Source organism: Cibotium barometz, chromosome 16, assembly GCF_041138505.1.
Source record: "Cibotium barometz isolate CiBa-2024 chromosome 16, ASM4113850v1, whole genome shotgun sequence".
NCBI classification, from domain to species: Eukaryota; Viridiplantae; Streptophyta; class Polypodiopsida; order Cyatheales; family Cibotiaceae; genus Cibotium; species Cibotium barometz.
In genome coordinates this window covers 24,438,536-24,455,233 of record NC_141061.1, presented here as the reverse complement: position 1 = coordinate 24,455,233, position 16,698 = coordinate 24,438,536, and the positions used below count along the sequence as shown (strand labels likewise).

The following is a 16,698-nucleotide window of genomic DNA, read 5'->3' as shown; positions in this document are numbered from 1 at the left end:
GCTTGGCAAAGCAGCAGGCAAGACATTTATGCCTTGAATCCTCAAAAATCAGCTTGCAGTCAAGGGGCTTTTGCCCAATTTCTGTTCGGGACTGTTGTATGCAGTGTACAGGACTGTAAAAGTCTGATTTTCACTCATTTGGACAGCCAGAAGAGCATTTATTGCTACTATACCTGCTGGTACAGATTTGGCACAGCTTTGTGCATGTTTTGGCATGGCTGTACACTGTTTTGAGTGACCAAAAGGTTCAATTTCAGCTGCTGAACTTGCCGGTACAGGTTTGGTACATCATTGGTCAGCACTTGGTACTGCTGTACAGTACTTTGGAAGGGCAAAAGAGCACATTTAAGGTGCTGTCCAAAATCTGCAGCAACCAGATTTTGGTGTTTTCATCACAAAAAGTGGGAGAAAAGTTGCATTTGTGCTTCCGCAGTGGGAGATAAAGCTTGGGAGAACATTTGTGAGCACTTTGTGTGCTTTGGGTGCAGTGTTTGCACATCTTGGGTGCAGTGTTTGCACATTTGCAGGGAGTCAGGCATTAAAGGTTACATATTGCTATGGCAACCACAGGTGAGAGCTCTTCATTGCTTCACATCAAGAAGCTTGAAGGCTCGCATAATTATGATATTTGGCAAACCCAGTGCTACAATGTGTTACTCCAGAAAAAGCAGCACAAGCCTATCAAAGAAAGGGGTGTGATGCCCGCTTCTCTTACTGCTGAAGAGTGGGAAGATATGGATGAGCTGGCAAGATCTACTATCATGTTGTCTGTGTCAGACTCATTACTTTTCAGCATTCGTGAAGAGAAGACAGCTTGGGGAATGTGGCAGAGATTGCAGGACTTGTATGCCCAACAAAGTGCCTCAAGCAAAGTGTATTGGTTGAAGAAACTCATAGGTCTTCAGATGAAGGAAGGGGCGTCTATGTTGACAGCCCATCTAAATGAGTTTAATGGTATTGTCAGCCAGGTCATCAATCAAAAGTTGGCAATGGACGATGAGTTCAAAGCCACTTTTTTGTTATGCACTTTGCCAGAGAGTTGGGACACATTCAGGACAGCCACTAGCAATTCGAATGCTATCCTGTCATATGCAGATGTTGAGGGTGCTCTTCTTCAAGAAGAGATGAACAGGAAAAACAACTCTGTTGGAAAGTCCAATGCAATGAATGCACGTGGGAGATCCCAGCAAAGGGGGAAAAGCCAAGAAAGGGGAAGGAGCAAGTCTCGCTCCAAAAAGGATTTGGAATGCCATTATTGTGGCAAGAAGGGACACATTAAAAAGCAATGCTACAAATGGAAAAATGATCAAAAGGAAAAGGGAAAAGGCAAAGACAAAGAGAAAGATGAAGCCAAAGATGTAAAGCCAAAGGGCAAAAGTGGAGTCAAGATTGAAGAAATCAATGTGTCACATGCAGGTGGCAGTGAGGATGAGGTCCTCTTTACGTCTTCACTTGATGCCCATTCACTTCTTACAGGTGGTCATGGTATGCACTCATGGATCATTGATTCAGGTGCCTCCTTTCATGTCACAGGTTGCAGAGACTTGTTTGTCAGGTACACTGCTGGCAATGAAGGAGTGGTTTATTTGGGTGATAACCATGCATGCAAGATTCTTGGCAGAGGTGATGTAAGGCTTGTATTTTCAGATGGCTCACAGCTTATGCTCCATGATGTCAGGCATGTGCCTGAGATCAAGAAGAATCTGCTTTCTACTGGACAGCTTGATGATGCTGATTATGTTACCACATTTGGTAGTGGAAAGTGGAAGATTAGTAAGGGCTCACTGGTTGTTGCCAAAGGCTCTAAGGTGGACACTCTTTACTTTATGCATGCACGTGTTTGTCACCATGCTAATGTAAATGCAACCGAGCTGCCGGAAATTTCTATGTGGCATAGCCGGTTGGGACACATGAGTGTCAAGGGAATGGAGCAATTGTCTCGTTTGGGTTACTTGCCTTCTCTAAAGTTTTCAAGTTTTCAGTTTTGTGAGCATTGTATATATGGTAGGCAACTACAGTGCCCCCACAAGAAAGCTCTTAGACAGAAAGATGCTCAGTTAGAGCTTGTGCATACAGATGTATGTGAGATGCCTCAGCTTTCTTTGGGAGGGGCAAAATACTTTGTGTCTTTTATAGATGATGCCACACGCAAGGTGTGGGTTTATCCTCTTCGTTTGAAGAGTGATACATTCTCAGTGTTTGAGAAGTTTGTTGCTCTTGTTGAGAATCAAACTGGCAAAACACTGAAGGCTTTGCGTTCCGACAATGGTGGAGAGTATATGTCCAAACAGTTTCAGGACTTTTGTGATGCTAAAGGCATCAAGAGGGAGCTCTCTACTCCTTATGATCCTCCACAAAACGGGACAGCAGAGAGGATGAACAGGACCATACAGGAGAAGGTCCGTTCTATGTTGTCACATGCTGCATTACCTCATGGTTTTTGGGCTGAAGCTGTTATGACAGCCGTTCACCTTATAAATAGGTCACCTAACACGAGGCTTGGTGGGAAAGTGCCAGAAGAAGTATGGACAGGGAAGCCTCCGTCATACAAGCACTTGAGAGTGTTTGGTTGCGTTGCGTACGTGCACATACGCAGGGAAATGCGCACCAAACTTGATCCTAAGTCTCACAAATGCATATTCCTAGGATATGGTGACAGAGGTGAAATGGGGTATAGACTTTGGGATCCCATGAATAGAAAGATCATACGCAGCAATGATGTCATTTTTGATGAAACATGCATGTATAAGGAGCCTGCAAGGCAACAGGAGCCTGGCAGAGTCATCTTTGATGATGATGGACATCATGGACAACAACAAAGGGCTGTAAATCAGCCATTACAGCAGGAAAACCAGCCGTAAACGGTGCTGAAAATGGTCCAAATGGACAGCCAGATATTGCAGAAGATATCCCTATGGATATACCACAGTTGGAGGAGATACCGGGCATGATATTTCAGCCTTATGGCATGGAACAGGAGCCACCAATGGGTGATATGCAGGCTGGACAGCAACCTGCAAATGATGGTCATTGGGTACGGAGGTCCACTAGACCCTCCAGAGCCCCTGACAGGTTTGTTCCAGGGGTTGACTACTTGATGCTCACTGACTGTGGGGAGCCCTCATGTTACAAGGAGGCTTTACAGAGGGCAGACAAAGCTCTATGGGAGCGTGCCATGAAGTCAGAGATGGATTCTCTGCATAAAAATGAAACATGGAAGTTGATGCATTTGCCTGCAGGCAAGAAAGTTTTGCCATGCAAGTGGGTATACAGGCTCAAAGTTGCATCAGATGCAAAGCCAAGATACAAAGCCAGGTTAGTGGCTAAGGGCTTCAAGCAGGAATATGGTGTGGACTTTGATGAGATCTTCTCTCCAGTGGTCAAAATGACCACACTTAGAGCTGTGTTAGCTTTGGTTGCGCATGATGATCTGGACTTGATTCAGATGGATGTGAAGACTGCTTTTCTTCACGGTGATCTCCATGAGGAGATATATATGCAGCAGCCAGAGGGTTATGCAGTGAGTGGAAAGGAGAAGCTTGTATGCAAGCTGAAAAAGAGTCTTTATGGGCTCAAACAGGCACCAAGAGAATGGTATCATAAATTTGATACATTCATGAAATCTCAGAAATTCAGGAGAAGTGACATAGATCACTGCTTGTACACCAAAAAAGCTTTGGATGGCAGTCTATTGATTCTCATTTTGTATGTTGATGATATGTTGATTGCCGGGAAATCTCGTAAAGAGATGGATGCTTTGAAGAAGAGGCTGCATGAAACCTTTGATATGAAGGATTTGGGTGATGCAAATCACATCTTGGGTATGCGGATACTTCGGGACAGAAATCAGCATGTGTTGAATTTGTCTCAGAAGGAATACATTGGCAAAGTCTTGCAGAGGTTCAATATGGACGGGGGGAAGAAGGCTAGTACTCCTTTGCCTCCATATGTGAAACTCAGTGCTATGGACAGCCCACAGTCAGATAGAGACAGGGCTGATATGGCCAAGATTCCGTATGCTTCAGCTTGTGGCAGTCTCATGTATGCCATGGTTGCTACTAGGCCGGACATTGCATTTGCAGTGGGAGTGGTTTCTAGATACATGGCCAACCCTGGCAAGAAGCATTGGGAAGCAGTGAAAGGTGTCATGAGATACCTGAAGGGCACACAGGATTTGTGCATTTGCTTTGGCAAACAGGATGCATTAGTGCATGGTTACACGGATTCGGATTATGCCGGTCATCCAGATAACCGGAAGTCTACTACTGGTTATGTATTTACATTCACAGGAGGTGCTGTGTCATGGATATCCAGGATGCAGAAGTGCACAGCCTTATCTACTACAGAGGCCGAGTATATTGCAGCCACAGAGGCTTGCAAGGAGGCATTATGGCTATCTCGGTTAGTGGTTGATTTGGGCTATACAGGGGATATTCCATTGTTGCATTGTGACAGTCAGAGTGCCATTCAGTTGGCAAAGAACCCTGTTTTTCATGCAAAGACGAAGCATGTGGATGTGAAGTATCACTTCATCAGAGAGGTGATAGAGAACAAGCAAATTCAGCTTGTTAAGATTCATACGGATGACAACCCGGCTGATCTGCTGACGAAGAGTTTGCCTCCGGAGCGGTTTGCTCATTGCAGACACTTGATGGGCATTGGATGAGGCCATTTTCAGCCTTGATATGGCCTTGTATATTATCATGTACATGCTGATTTTTTTTCTTTTCCTTTACTTAAGGGCACTTTGCCTTTAAGTGGGAGGTTGTTGGGGTAAAGGCGTTATGCCCACCCTTATAGTGTGTACAAGCCCATAAGTTATAGTACATAGTACACTTAGTACTTTTAATGTACTAAGTGCACTATGTGTACTAGTGCAATATACATGTGTGATAGGGGAGTCACACACTCATGCCTCATGAGTTGACTTATCCCCACAACTCTCTCTCTCTCTCTCCCTTGCTTCTCTGTGTATGTCTCCCATGAATGAACTCTAACCCTAATTCTAGTTTTCTCCCAATCAGATCCCGCACAAAACTGAATGATACAATGGTGAGGAGTTGGGGGCCTATTTATATGCCCCATGGATGCAGTCGGCCAGCGCTAGAGGCTCTCCACGACTGCATAAAGCAGGTCGGCCAGCACAATATCTCCACGACTGTATAAAACCAGGTCGGCCGTCATAAAAGCCTCCACGACTGCAGCATAGGTAGTCGGCCAGCCACCAGGAGCACATGAGGTGCAGTCGGCCAGCACCATGGGCTCCTGCCAACATGTGGCATCCATCCAGACCATGGAAAAATGGGGAAAAAATACAGGGAGTGAGGAAAAATGATAAAACACCTGTACAAGGCGAGCACACCCAAAACAGAGGCCCTGGTGTCTGATTAAGACAGGAGATGACTTCTAACAATGTTACATGCATGCTTAGCGCAAGCGTTGATGACGAGTAAGGTATGTGCTACCTTCAGATTCGGAGGGAGATGCAGAGAGGGGAATTAAAGAAGTAGGGCAGAGAGTGGAGAAGAACACAAGCAACACCAGATTGAGTCCCAACTACTCATTTAAGGGACTCCACTACTGATGTATTTGATTGTATTTTTGCAATTGCAATGAGTAAAAAGGTATGGACTGAATCTGTCCAATGAATGGACTCATCACAACTTTGCGTTGTCTCCTGCCAGAACCTGCAATTGGACTTGAATCGGGCTGCCTAGGAGGCTTTTGGGTCTGGCCGCCCCCTTCTAGCTGCCAGCTTGAAGCCTTGCATTCACCTCCAGATGCTCCTGAATATGTGTGTTAACTTGACCTGACTGTAGATCCCCTTCATGCTTGTGTTAGCCTCCCTTGGGCTCCTAGGAAACACTCACAAGGTTGGGGCTGAAGAGGTGATGGATATAGCCCACACCCTGTCAAAATATGCAGCGGAAATGATAACCAAACTTGGGTAGACAAGAGCAAGTAGACTGCAGAAAATAAACAGCACAAGAAACACAGAGAGATAGGTGTGTAAACTCTTCTCTATACACAAGATCCCGAGAAAACTGAATGACGAAGTGGTGGGGGCAAGGGGCCTATATATACATCTCTGGAAGAGCAGTCGGCCAGCATATGAAGTGCCCACGACTGCTGAAAATGGTCCCACGGCTGCATAAATGCAGTCGGCCAGCAGATGAATGCCCACGACTGAGAAACTCCAGTCGGCCAGCAGCCCAGTAGCCCACGACTGATAAACATGCACTGGAGTGCTCCTGGCATCCTCTGGCAACCCTCCCACCACTAGGAAAAATGGAAAAAAATAGGGAAAAATACGGGGAGTGTGGAAAAATGATAAAACACCTTATACAGGGCGGGCACACCCACAACAGAGGCCCTGGTGTATGAATATAGACAGGAGATGACTTCTAACACCCCCTCTCAGCTCCTCGCTGTGAAACCAACCCAAGGGAGCTGGAGTGCCGCCTGAGCGTAGCCTGAGGTAGAGACTTCATGAAGAGGTCCGCCGCATTGTCCTCCGTCGAACAATAAAGTAGCAAGATGTCACCAGCCAAGATCTTCTCACGTACAAAGTGATACTGTATCTCTATATGCTTGGTCCGGGCGTGGAAAACCGGGTTCCGAGCAATAGCTATACAACTCTGGTTATCGCACTGGATGACTGTGGGCTCCCTCTGTGGAAACCCAATCTCGCCTAGCAGCCTCCGCAGCCATACCACCTCACAAGCAGCACCACAAGCAGCCCGATACTCTGCCTCTGTCAAGAAAGGGCAATAGTTGGCTTCCTCTTGCTGCTCCAAGAAACTGCTCCTGAGCCGAGGGTAAAACTGTATCCTGAAGTAGATCTCCTCGTGTCTGGATCTCCTCCCCAATCTGAGTCACTCCAACCTTGGAGCTTGACTCCATTCCCTCCTGTGTAAAAGAGTCCCAGATCCTTCTTACTCTGCAGATACCGCAAGATCCACAATCCTGCGTCCCAATGAGATTTCAATGGTGTCTGCATAAAAGAGCTCAACAGCCCCACGGAGAAGCTCAAGTCCAATCTAGTGTTCAGCAACCAGATCAATGAACCAACCAACTTTCGGTACTGCGAGGCATCAATTGGCTCACAAGGATCTGTAACGGTTAACTTTGTGTTCGGGTCCATCGGCGAAGTAATAGGCTTGCAGTTCTCCATCCCAAAGGCCTCAAGCAACTCATGAACATACCGCTGCTAAGAGACGAAAAACCCCCTCTGAGTCTGCCAGATCTCCAATCCCAAGAAGAAGTGGAGTAAGCCTAAGTCGGTCATCTCAAACTCCTTTGACAAGGCAGCCTTCGTCCCTCCAATGTGCTCCACATGACCGCCGGTGAGAATGAGATCATCCACATAAAGGATGATGAGTGTGACCATGCCGCGTTCCCGAAAGAGATACAGGTTCGGATCTGCAACGGATCTGCAACCGATCTCTGAAATCCAGTCCGAATAAAGAAGGAATCAATCTTCTGATTCCAAGCCCTGGGAGCCTGCTTAAGACCATACAAGGCCTTACGTAACCTGTAAACCATCCCCTCCGATCCTGAAACAATAAAGCCGGGAGGCTGCTCAACGTACACCTCCTCCTGCAGGTCACCATTAAGGAACGCAGATTTTACATCCATCTGATACACGGGCCACCTCTGAGAAGAAGCAAGGGCAAGAACGGTCCAAATCGTGGTCATCCGTGCTGTCGGTGCAAAGGTATCCTCGTAGTCGATGCCTGGCCGCTGAGCATAACCTTTAGCCACAAGCCTGCCTTTGTGTTTGTCCACCGACCCATCAGACGCGTATTTGGTCTTAAAGACCCATTTGACACCAATGACTGACCGCTTCGACGGCCTCGGAACCAACTCCCAAGTGTTGTTCTTCTCGATGGCATCAAGTTCCACCTGCATGGCTTTCCTCCAAGTATCCTGTGAAAGGGCTTCCTTTACGGAAGTGGGCTCTTTGTCCCGCATGATACGAGACATCAAGGCATAGTTCACCTGAAGAAGCTCCGCCGTGTTGCTTTTATCTCGGACTCGATGTGATCTTCGAGGGCCGTCCTCTGTGGTCCACTCGGAGGGTAGCTCCGTGACACCTGACTCCCGAAGGGTGTCTAACAACCACCTAGGTACTCGAACAGATCGTGGAGCCTCCTGTGGTCGCGGGGGCTCAACTCCAGCTGCGGGCTCAACCTCCTGTGATGACTGAGGTGGATCAACTGGAATGAAAGACTGGGAATCATCATCAGACTCCTCTGGATCTCCAAGAAGTGGCGGCTCCTCGACAGTGGATGCTGGAACATGCTCGTCAAAGACCACATCCCGACTGACAACAATCTCATTCCTCTCTGGATCATACAACCTGTATCCCTTGGAAAGAGAGTTATACCCCACAAATACCAGCTTGCGGGACTTGGAGTCAAGCTTCCCCCTCTGCTTCTTCGAAATATGTACATACGCGTCACTCCCAAAGACGCTGAAGTGCGAGACATCGGGTTTCCTGCCAAAATATGCCTCAAATGGAGTCATATGGGGTACAGAAGTCGTCGGAGAGCGGTTAATGGTATGGACAGTCGTTGCCACAGCCTCACCCCAAAGTGGACGAGGAAGATCACGATGCTCCAGCATGGTCCTCGCCATCTCCACCACAGTCCTGTTCTTACGTTCAACAACTCCATTCTCCGAAGGCGATCCGCTATTGGCCAATTCCCTTTTGATGCCATGATCTGCACAAAACCTGAAAAATACAGTCGAGGAGAATTCACCTCCTTTATCAGCCCTGAGAGTCTTAACCTGATATCCAGACTCTTTCTCCACCATCACGTGCCAATCCTTGAACCGAGCAAAAGCCTGGTCCTTCTGGAAAAGAAAGTAGACCCACGTGAATCTGGTACAATCATCAACAAGTAGCATGAAGTAGAGAGATCCTCCCAAGGATGGTATCTGCTGTGGTCCACACAAGTCAGTGTGAATAAACTCCAATGGTTTCGAAGCCCGCCTGGAAGCCTGCTTCGGAAAGGATTCCCTGTGCTGCTTACCACGTATGCAAGAACTGCAGCGTCCTTGCCTATTACCAACATCTGGCAAGCCAACCACCATCTGGTCCCGGAAGGCGCGCCACAAAGCATCCACATTTAAGTGGCCAAAACGAAAGTGCCACAAATCTTCGGCCTGAGAGCCTGTCAATGAGGAGACTGCACAGATGTCATTCTCCACACCGCCTTCCCAAACAACTTTGCCTGTCTCACGGTCCCTTAGAGCAACTGAATGCTCCTCAAATTCCACCCGAAAGCCAGTCTTGCATACCTCATGCACTGACAGAAGATAAAAACCCAGAGCAGGGACATAAAGAACACGGGAAGCATGCTTGCCTCCCTTGCCGTCGGGAATAATCTCCATCCGGCCCTCACTATGTATCGGAATAGTGGAGTTATCGCCAATAAAGATACGACCTGACTGCCGTTTCAGATCCAAAAAGAAGTCACGGGATGGAGTCATGTGCCTTGAAGAACCACTGTCGAGAATCCATTCCCGGGTATCCTTCGCGGTAAAGCCAACTGCCTCCTCGCTCGAAGATGATGAAGCATCGGAGTCCACCATCTCTAAGTGCACAAATGCCGGAGTCTTTGCAGCTGAGGCTGAGGAATCAGCACTCTTCCCTGTCCGCTTAGGGCACTTCCTCCAGTAGTGGCCTCTCTCGCCACAATCATTACAAGATCTTTCGGCCTTCAGCTTCTCTCGTTCTGGATCAGGCTTCTTCTCAGAAGACTTCTCTGGTGAAGCCTTCCCTTTGCCCTTGTTGGTATTCCGGCCTTTCGACCGTTGGCCAGTTAAGGCCTCTGAACCTCCGCCGTGAGGAGGGTTCGTGAAACGTTCCTCCTGGTCCAAGACCATTGGCACAAGCTCCTCCCAAGTAATGGTGCTGAGCCTGCCACTCGTGATCAACGAGGAATAGAAAGCAGAATACTGACCAGGCAAGTGGGAAAGCAAAGTAATGGCCATATCTTCAGATGATATCTCTTTCCCAGCTTGTAGGACTTCCTGCTGAAGGACCTGCAGCTTGTTAATGTGTTCCCGCATCGTCGAAGACTTTGCAGGGTTCATAACCCGCATCTGCACTTCCAAGGAGATCCGTTTCATGGGTGACACCCTGTTATACAAAGAAGCCAAGTGCTCCCATATGCCTCTCGCCAGCGTCATGTGCTTCACATGATTGATCACTTGTGGTGTGCAATTGAGGAAAATAAACGACCGGACCCTGGCGTTGACACGATCCCACATGTGTGCCTGTGCCTCTCGGTCCTTCCTCGTCGATAATAACTCCCCTTCCTCAGCTTCCGACCGTGGCACCCCGATGATAATTAAATCAACAAGGTCATATGACTCCAGAACCGACTCCATCATGACCTTCCAGATGCCGTAATTGGACCCGTCCAACTGACGATCCACTGGGAACGTGGGGAGAGTCGGAATCTTCACGTGCTTCTCAGCCATCTCTAGTAAATCTGCCATCGCGGAGAGTAACCTGAAAAGGGTGAGTGGGTGGGGAAAAAAAAATCTGAAAACCTGCAAGTGGCTGTCCAGCACCTTTGCCCACCTTCCTCTTGCACCTTCTCTTCCCGTTCAGCCCAAAACAGTCCACCAATCAGCAGCCTAACGCTCCCCCTCTTGCTCAAAAAAACGCCCAAGATCTGTCTAGAGCCTAGGGCTCTGATACCATGTCAGAATATGCAGCGGAAATGATAACCAAACTTGGGTAGACAAGAGCAAGTACACAGCAGAAAATAAACAGCACAAGAAACACAGAGAGATAGGTGTGTAAACTCTTCTCTATACACAAGATCCCGAGAAAACTGAATGAGGAAGTGGTGGGGGCAAGGGGCCTATATATACATCTCTGGAAGAGATGTCGGCTAGCATATGAAGTGCCCACGACTGCTGAAAATGGTCCCACGACTGCATAAATGCAGTCGGCCAGCAGATGAATGCCCACGATTGAGAAACTCCAGTCGGCCAGCAGCCCAGCAGCCCACGACTGATAAACATGCAGTCGGCCAGCACTGGAGTGCTCCTGGCATCCTCTGGCAACCCTCCCACCACTAGGAAAAATGGAAAAAAATAGGGAAAAATACGGGGAGTGTAGAAAAATGATAAAACACCTTATACAGGGCGGGCACACCCACAACAAAGGCCCTGGTGTATGAATATAGACAGGAGATGACTTCTAACACACCCCACCCTTATATAGGAGCTTAGGGCTGGACAACCTGGCCGACCAAGCCCTAGGGCTGGTCATGGCCAAAAAGGCCCATGAAAGGTCTGCCCACCGGACTGTCCACAGCCCCTGGGGCTGGCCTGTCCATGGCCCCTTTTACATGGCTGTAGTTAGTACCATTACACTTATGGACTCACACACAACCGAACCTACTGACTCTTGACTGCTTGTGGGCAAGACTTGTGTCTAACAAGGTTCTAGACTTCCTTGTGCCTCATTATATCTTGCAAGTGGAATACATACTTGGCATGACTTGACTTGATACTCACTTGGACCAAAAACGTAGATGGCGCCTAGCAACTTCCTTGAACAATGGCTCACAACATGCACACTGCCCATCAAATGGTTAACTTGGTGTCCTGAATGTTCCAATATGTCGACATGGCACCTAGGTGCACGTGACATGAAATTTTTACGCTTCAAGCTTCGGATTCAAAGCTTCAAAGCTTAATGTTTCTTTGATATGTTTCTTGGTCAAATATATGTGCATAATGATTTTTAAAAAACTTTTTACATTTTTTGAAATGAATCAATATTTCGATTTTTCCAAAATTATTGGTTTTGTTACCAAGGGAATTAGCATTTATATAGCAAACCTTCAAAACCTCAATACATTTTTTGTGACTATGTTTATGAGTCAGTAAAGGTCATTATCACCCAAATTTAACAAGAATCAAATGTCCCGATGCAAGGATGTGTGCATTCATTCAATGTACCTAGCTTTGTTGCTTTACTCGCCCCTCAAGACTATGGATTGATGCTAATAGTAGACAAACTATTCAAGTGGGGCACCATCAAGGCTGGTTACACACATGCACTCAAGTATGGATATATGATGGGAGCAAACACATGTTATCTTCTCCTTTTACACATCCTCATGGAAGCTTTTGCACACGCAGGGCCAGTGAAAACGACAATAAATGTTAGTAGCTGTTAAGTGAGAAGAGATTTTAATGCAGCACTGCAACGTAGGTGCTAGTTCTAGATTCTCCCCATGTGCACAGCTTGGGCAGAACAAAAACAACGTAAGTCCTAGAAGCCCTACCGAAATGAGCTTGTCAACATCAGCAGCTGGCACACTAAGCATGGCACAAAGCCTCTTGGACTAAGCTGTTAAAATACCAGATTCTTCAGAATCTGTAGGGTGACTCACTGACATCTTGTTTTGTGAGCAAGTCAGCCATACACCACACCCCACATCCTTTAAGGGTGGGGAATAGCTCCAGTGGGCCATTCCCTTGGAAGTGACCCGCACTTCCTAGTACCGATTCCCCACTCATTCCTTATCTCGCTAGTCGACCGTCACAACCATAGATTCAAGCAGGTCTTTTAAAAGAATCTCAGCCTTTCCCCAGCTTGGAAAATAAGTTGCACTTCATGGGTTGACAATTTCCCCAGATTGGGTTTTTCAGGGGACAAGGGTCTCCCCCCTCTCTCTTCATATCAAACTAGCATGCTGCCTTGTTCATGTTCGAGCCCATACTAATAAAACAAATGGTAAATGAATGGCAAGGCATGTGTACTAAGGTGAGGCAAACAAGGGTAAGCTAGATGTTCCTCCATTGGTAGCAAAACAAAGTGCAGAGATGAGATTAGGTAGCCGTAATAACCTGTGTAGGAAAACATTTGATCTTCTGGAGAAGAGAGAAGCGTGAGTGGTAGAGGGTTCTGCTGTTGATTGCTGCACTCCGCATATAAGCGACCGGGAACCCAATAGCGCCATTTTGTCCTTGTTTTGAATGCCCAACTAGAAGTATGAAATTGTGCCTGTCAAAAACAAGGTATCCATAGCTGGAGTGAATGAGATATCGAGTAATATTGACCCAAAACATGGTAATGAATCCTTGTCTAGACACAGGCTATGCGAAACTCACCGCTTTGAATGCGCAAAATGGGCGTCGGACGCGTGTACAGGACACAAAGAAGAGGAGCGCTGCTCAAGGGTTTAGTAGAGCCTCAAAAGGGTTTTTCCAGATATTTCAGTCCACCCATTTATGGCCTCTCAATGTGCCACGTGTCATTCCCTAGGAAATAATTTATTTCTTTTCTTATTTAGTTTTTGATATCACCAAGGGTGAGTTCACCCACGGCTGCAGTCTAGTGGCTAAAGAGGCCAATTGATATCCCAGAGCTACTGGGTTCGAGCCTCGCTAGCTCTGCCTTGAGCCGGTGCTGGTGTGTGTGTGTGTTATACACAAGCCGGATGTAAATACGCAATTTCCTACAATTTCAAGTCCAATCAAAAAAGGGTGAGTTCACACAACGAGGTTTCTAGTTTCAGCAGTAAGGGTGTGTTCAAGAAGAGGAGAGTCCAAACATCCACTCGCTTAAACGAATAAGAATCGAATCCACAACCTTGTGCTTGTTGGGACAACCCCTTATAACAAGTTTCCCTTTTAATCCCATTTTTGTTATTGCAATGCTCTTCCTATTGATTTTAAATCAATTTAACATCTGCATCAATATGTACGAAAGGAGCCAATAGGGGTGCAATACAGTGTGGAGTAAGAGCGCATAAGCAATTTAGAAAAACATCCTTCCCTACGTATCACAAAATGGCATGTCAAATTTTCTTTAAAAATATCCCTTGAATGGATCGCAGGTGTCCTTCTATAGGTACAAGTGTTTACACAACATCACATGATGATGATTCTTGAACTCACAAAAATAAGCAATATGATTAACTTCCAAGAACAATATAGAGTATTAATGAACACCAAACTTAAATGAAAACTGGTTATGACCAAGATAGATCAAACCATATGTGACGAACAACGGAGATTCTCTTAATTCAAGAGGTGGAGGCATTCTAGACATTGTAGATGCTTTTTTACTCTTGTTCAGGTTGCCAACTGACCTTAGTTGCGTATTTAAGTAGCCAAGTGAAGAGAGTCAGAATATAAATCCGTCACATATAGAATCCCTCTCAACACTAAATTGTGATAAGTTATCTATCACAGATAAATATCACTTAAATTATCCATCTCGGACATCCAAAGAGTATCCTTTACATACACCACAGACACTAACACAAGTATCTCTGACAGACACCAATACAATTATCTTTCACATACACTTGGTTAACCTTATATTGAAATAAAAATAGAATAATTTGAAGAAAGTGTTTTAAATGAGGTGTTAAGGTTTAAAGGTTGAATGTGAAATAACAATAAGTTACATACATTCTTCGGTGATGATCAGTCTCGAAAACATATGTGCATCATTGTTAGTTCACTTAAATCTTGATAGTGAATGGTCTAATATGTATTCTCTTCTACGTATAGAAAGTACATATCAATCATTGCACCATCTTGACCATTATATTTGAATTTAAGTATATTTTTTAAATAATAATAATAATAAAATTAAACAATACATAAGTATGAGTTTTAGGCTTACCTATCTAGTGGTAGAAATCGTGGTTGGGAGTACCCTCTTATTTAGGTTGGTCGCCTTTGTGTTCGTCTTCAATCACGTTCACAACCGCAAGTCGATTCTTTCTCTTTTATAGGCACTCATATGCATAATGTCCTTCTTTGTCGCATCTGTAGCATGTAATCACACATGATTTTTGATCTCCATTATTGGTCTTCTTTGCAGCTTCAGTACTCTTTCCATTCACTTGTGGACCATTGTGTTTCTCTACTTTATCTTTGTGCTGAAGCTTCTCAAAATGTGTAGATCGACGGAAGAATATGAGAATCTGTCACTATAGTATCCCTCCGAAATCCATTTCTTATTGCAGTATATTGCTAGAGAGATAGCACTGCAAAGAGAACGAGGATGAAACATGTTCACTTCTGCTCTAATAACTGGCTTGAGACCTGCTATGAACTTTCTCCTTTGCTCTTTTTCACGCACTTTCTCTATAGCTTGAAGTTGCAATAAAGTTTGCCAAAATCTGTCAATATAGGCTGATATGTTCTCCTTTTTACGCTATCTGAAAATATCCCATCATTTTATCGCTTTACTCTTATATGACGGAGGTAAGAAATTCTTCTTGATCAGCTTCTGGAATTCTTTCCATGACTTTGGTTTGCGTTTTCCCTGTCTACCAAAGAGCTGCACTATCTACCAAATAATTAGTAGCACATTTAACCTTATCCTTCTCAAAAAAAATTCTACAGCAAAATAATCATCAAGTTGACTCAACCATGCGAGTATGACGTGTATATTTTTGCCATCATAATCCTGAAAAGTAAAAGCCTTTCTGCTGATCTTGTGTGTCAAATCCCCACGGATCCCCTCGTGATCGATCTTGGTTCGAAACTCGAATCCTGCAAACAAACGAACAACAAACAAGCAAGGGGGTGCAAGCCTGACTCACCTCCCAACCATGACAGCCGTGGGCGACGAGCCCACAGTCTTGGCTGTCCCCACCGAGCCACGAGCTGAGCTAACTAGGTTGACGTACCGACCAATCTCCTCCTCGCGACGTCCCATACCGCCACGAAGCTGCCCTCGCGGGCCTCGAGATTGCTGCCGGCCTCGGCTGCATAAAGCAGGTGCACGTCTGCACCAGATCCAGGCTCCAAGACCATAGAGCTCTCACAAACTCGCGAGACTCTTTATATCCCAATAACTAACCTTGGCCACCCTTTTATAGGCTCTTAGCCGGTCATTGGGCGTCCACACTTGGCCGCCCGCCCGTCCATACTTGGGTGCCCGCCCGTTAGTATATCCCTAACTCAGCTCGTCAATCAGCCTGCCTAGTTCCAAGCTTCCCCAAGCCTCGAAACTAGTCTTGCATGCGTATAGCACACGGTAGATACCCACTGTGCACATGACATACTCCCCTTCCTCTAAGAGCTCACTCCTGAGCTCACTAAAAAGCCAGGGTAATCTCTCTGAAGAGAAGTCAATGTCTCCCATGTAGCATCCTCCTCAACACGATCCTTCCACTTGATCTTGTATTCCGTGATAAGCGTATGACGCAATCTTCGTTCACGAAATCCAAGAATCTTTTCAGGTTCGTGCGGAATAAATGTCATGTCCTGGACATCTATAATTTCTTGAGGAGTAACTAACTGATCTGCTCCACCCAGTACTTCCTTAAGTCTACTGACATGAAATACAAGATGAACTTTCACATGAGAAGGCAAATCCAATTCATATGCAACTGAACCAATCCGTCGTGTAATACAAAATGGTCCACAGTATCTAGGGGATAATTTCGGAGATCTACCTGTCCGTAAAGTCTCGGAATCTTTCGGAACTCGCAAATACACCATCGTTCCTTCAGAGAACTCTCTGGGTGAACGATGTCTATTAGAATAAAACCTGTCTCGGTCTTGAGCACTTCTAATAGATTCCTTCGCAACTTGTAACATTTCCTGCATATCTTGCAAAAAATTACGGGCTGCATCATGCTGAAGTCATGAGAATCCTACTGTAATAGGTGATCTAGGTTGAAAACCATACAT

General features: G+C 45.8%; 1 protein-coding gene across 2 annotated transcripts in view; it reads right to left on the bottom strand.

Annotated features, from left to right (window-relative positions):
• Positions 1–13,273, bottom strand: part of LOC147630477 (chaperone protein dnaJ A7A, chloroplastic-like) — a 41,735-nt gene extending 28,462 nt beyond the window's left edge. For both annotated transcript variants that reach the window (XM_086810355.1, XM_086810356.1), the window contains exons 1-2: positions 13,150–13,273; positions 12,886–13,042 (exon numbers count right to left, since the gene is read on the bottom strand). In XM_086810355.1, coding sequence (XP_086666481.1) covers positions 12,886–12,998 — 113 coding nt within the window. In that variant the 5' untranslated portion in view covers positions 12,999–13,042; positions 13,150–13,273. The remainder of the gene's footprint in view (positions 1–12,885; positions 13,043–13,149) is intronic.
• Positions 13,274–16,698: the final 3,425 nt, after the last annotated feature.